The 1,610-nt window shown below is 45.7% G+C and overlaps 1 protein-coding gene across 1 annotated transcript; it reads left to right on the top strand.

Moving 5' to 3' along the window:
- The first annotated feature begins 854 nt into the window (after positions 1 to 854).
- C20H21orf140 (chromosome 20 C21orf140 homolog) lies at positions 855 to 1,610 on the top strand. Its single transcript, XM_010590295.3, has one exon. It carries the CDS (start codon positions 855 to 857, stop codon positions 1,608 to 1,610), a length of 756 nt encoding a protein of 251 aa, XP_010588597.1.

The following is a 1,610-nucleotide window of genomic DNA, read 5'->3' as shown; positions in this document are numbered from 1 at the left end:
GGAGGGAAGGGACGTTTTCCATTTTTGCCACAATGAGGACAATTGATTTCATTTCGACGTTGGTCCCATCTTGACTTTTTTGTTCTCCCCTCCCATCACGTTTCCTTTTCTCCCCAGTGCAGTGCCAGACTCTCGGAGTATCTGCCCTCCCAGCCCGCCTCTCTCAGTGATAGCAGCCATTTACTAAGCTCTGTACCAGCAGATTATGTAAGCTGCCTCATTTGTCCTTACTGTGGTACTCGCACACAGGTATTCACCCCACTGTACAGACAAGGAAACTGAGGCTGATGAGGGTTGGAGCTGAGATTTGACCCTCCTTCTAACATCTGGAAAACCCTCTGCTAATAGGAAAAGTGGGCAGGCAGCTGGCACAAATTTGGTGCATACACAGACACACACCACACACATGTCCTGACCTACCTGGACCCGTCACGACTGTGCCCTTGGTGCGTGGCACAATGCCTGATGCATAAAAAATATATATATAGTAGGTGCTTAATAAATATTTTTTAATGGGTGAATGAATGTAATCTTCCTCCCCATCTTAATGAACTGAATGGAATGGGGTCAGAAACAACTCATCACTCCTCGAAGACTGCCAACCTCTGTCCCAGACCTACTGCAGAAGTGACATCCAAGTAACAACAGTGTTTAGGGATAGAATTGCCTGTCCTAGTCTCACAGGGGCCAGAAAAGAGTTGTTCTGAACTTGTGTTCCATGATGCTGTGAAATCCGAGTGGAACTATGGGGCTGGCACAGCTGTAAGAAAGCCCTTTATGAGGTCAGCATCCCCCCCCTTGCCAATCTCTGCAGATGTAGATGCGCAAGCCTTGAAAAACACTTAGGAGCCATCATGCTCCACTTTGCAAACCCTCTTTTGAGAAACATTATTATCAGGAATCAATTTGATAGCATCAAGAGGAAGCAATGTCTCCAGTATTTGAAGACCCTGAGAACCCTGCAATATGATGGGTTTAAGACTGTATTTTTGGGGGAAACTGATATCCCGGAAAGTCTTGTAACTGGGGAGGATTTTGGTGATAGATATTTCATGCAAAATCCAACTTGGTGTATTGTGCATGCTGGTGGTAGTCAAGGATGGGTGCCCTGGAAATACCGGATGTTCCTTCGAGATGAGTTATGCATCAGGCAAGAAGACAGCCTCTTCTTTGAGTTCTGTGATGTAGTAAAGAAGGCCTACGGGAAGTGTGCCATCGTGGTCAAAGAGAAAAGACAGTACGGTGAGATGAGGCCCGAGGAAGACAAAGAGCCTGAGGACCAGTCCTGTGCCCCATCAGTCATTAACTTAACAAGCATCGTGTGTTGCCCCGAAGTGGCCAAGTCCTGTGGCCATGAGCTGCTCTCTCTGCCTTTCCCGTACAATTACCTGAACCCTTTAGACTCAGCCTGGTCTTCCCTGAAATGGTTTATCATCAATAACAGAAAACAGTTTTGTCTGCAGTCCATTGACAGCATCTGTTCTTACCAGTGTATACTTTTCAGTGACTTGATTAGCAAAGGGATTGAAAGGATAAGCCCAGGCAAGTGGAAAACAATAACTAACAAAGTGAGAAGATGGGAAAACTACTATCTTGGTAAATTTTCTTAA

This window comes from Loxodonta africana, chromosome 20, assembly GCF_030014295.1.
Source record: "Loxodonta africana isolate mLoxAfr1 chromosome 20, mLoxAfr1.hap2, whole genome shotgun sequence".
In the NCBI taxonomy this organism is placed as follows: domain Eukaryota; kingdom Metazoa; phylum Chordata; class Mammalia; order Proboscidea; family Elephantidae; genus Loxodonta; species Loxodonta africana.
Note: the sequence above shows the minus strand (reverse complement) of the source record. Positions and strands in the feature narration are given on the sequence as shown.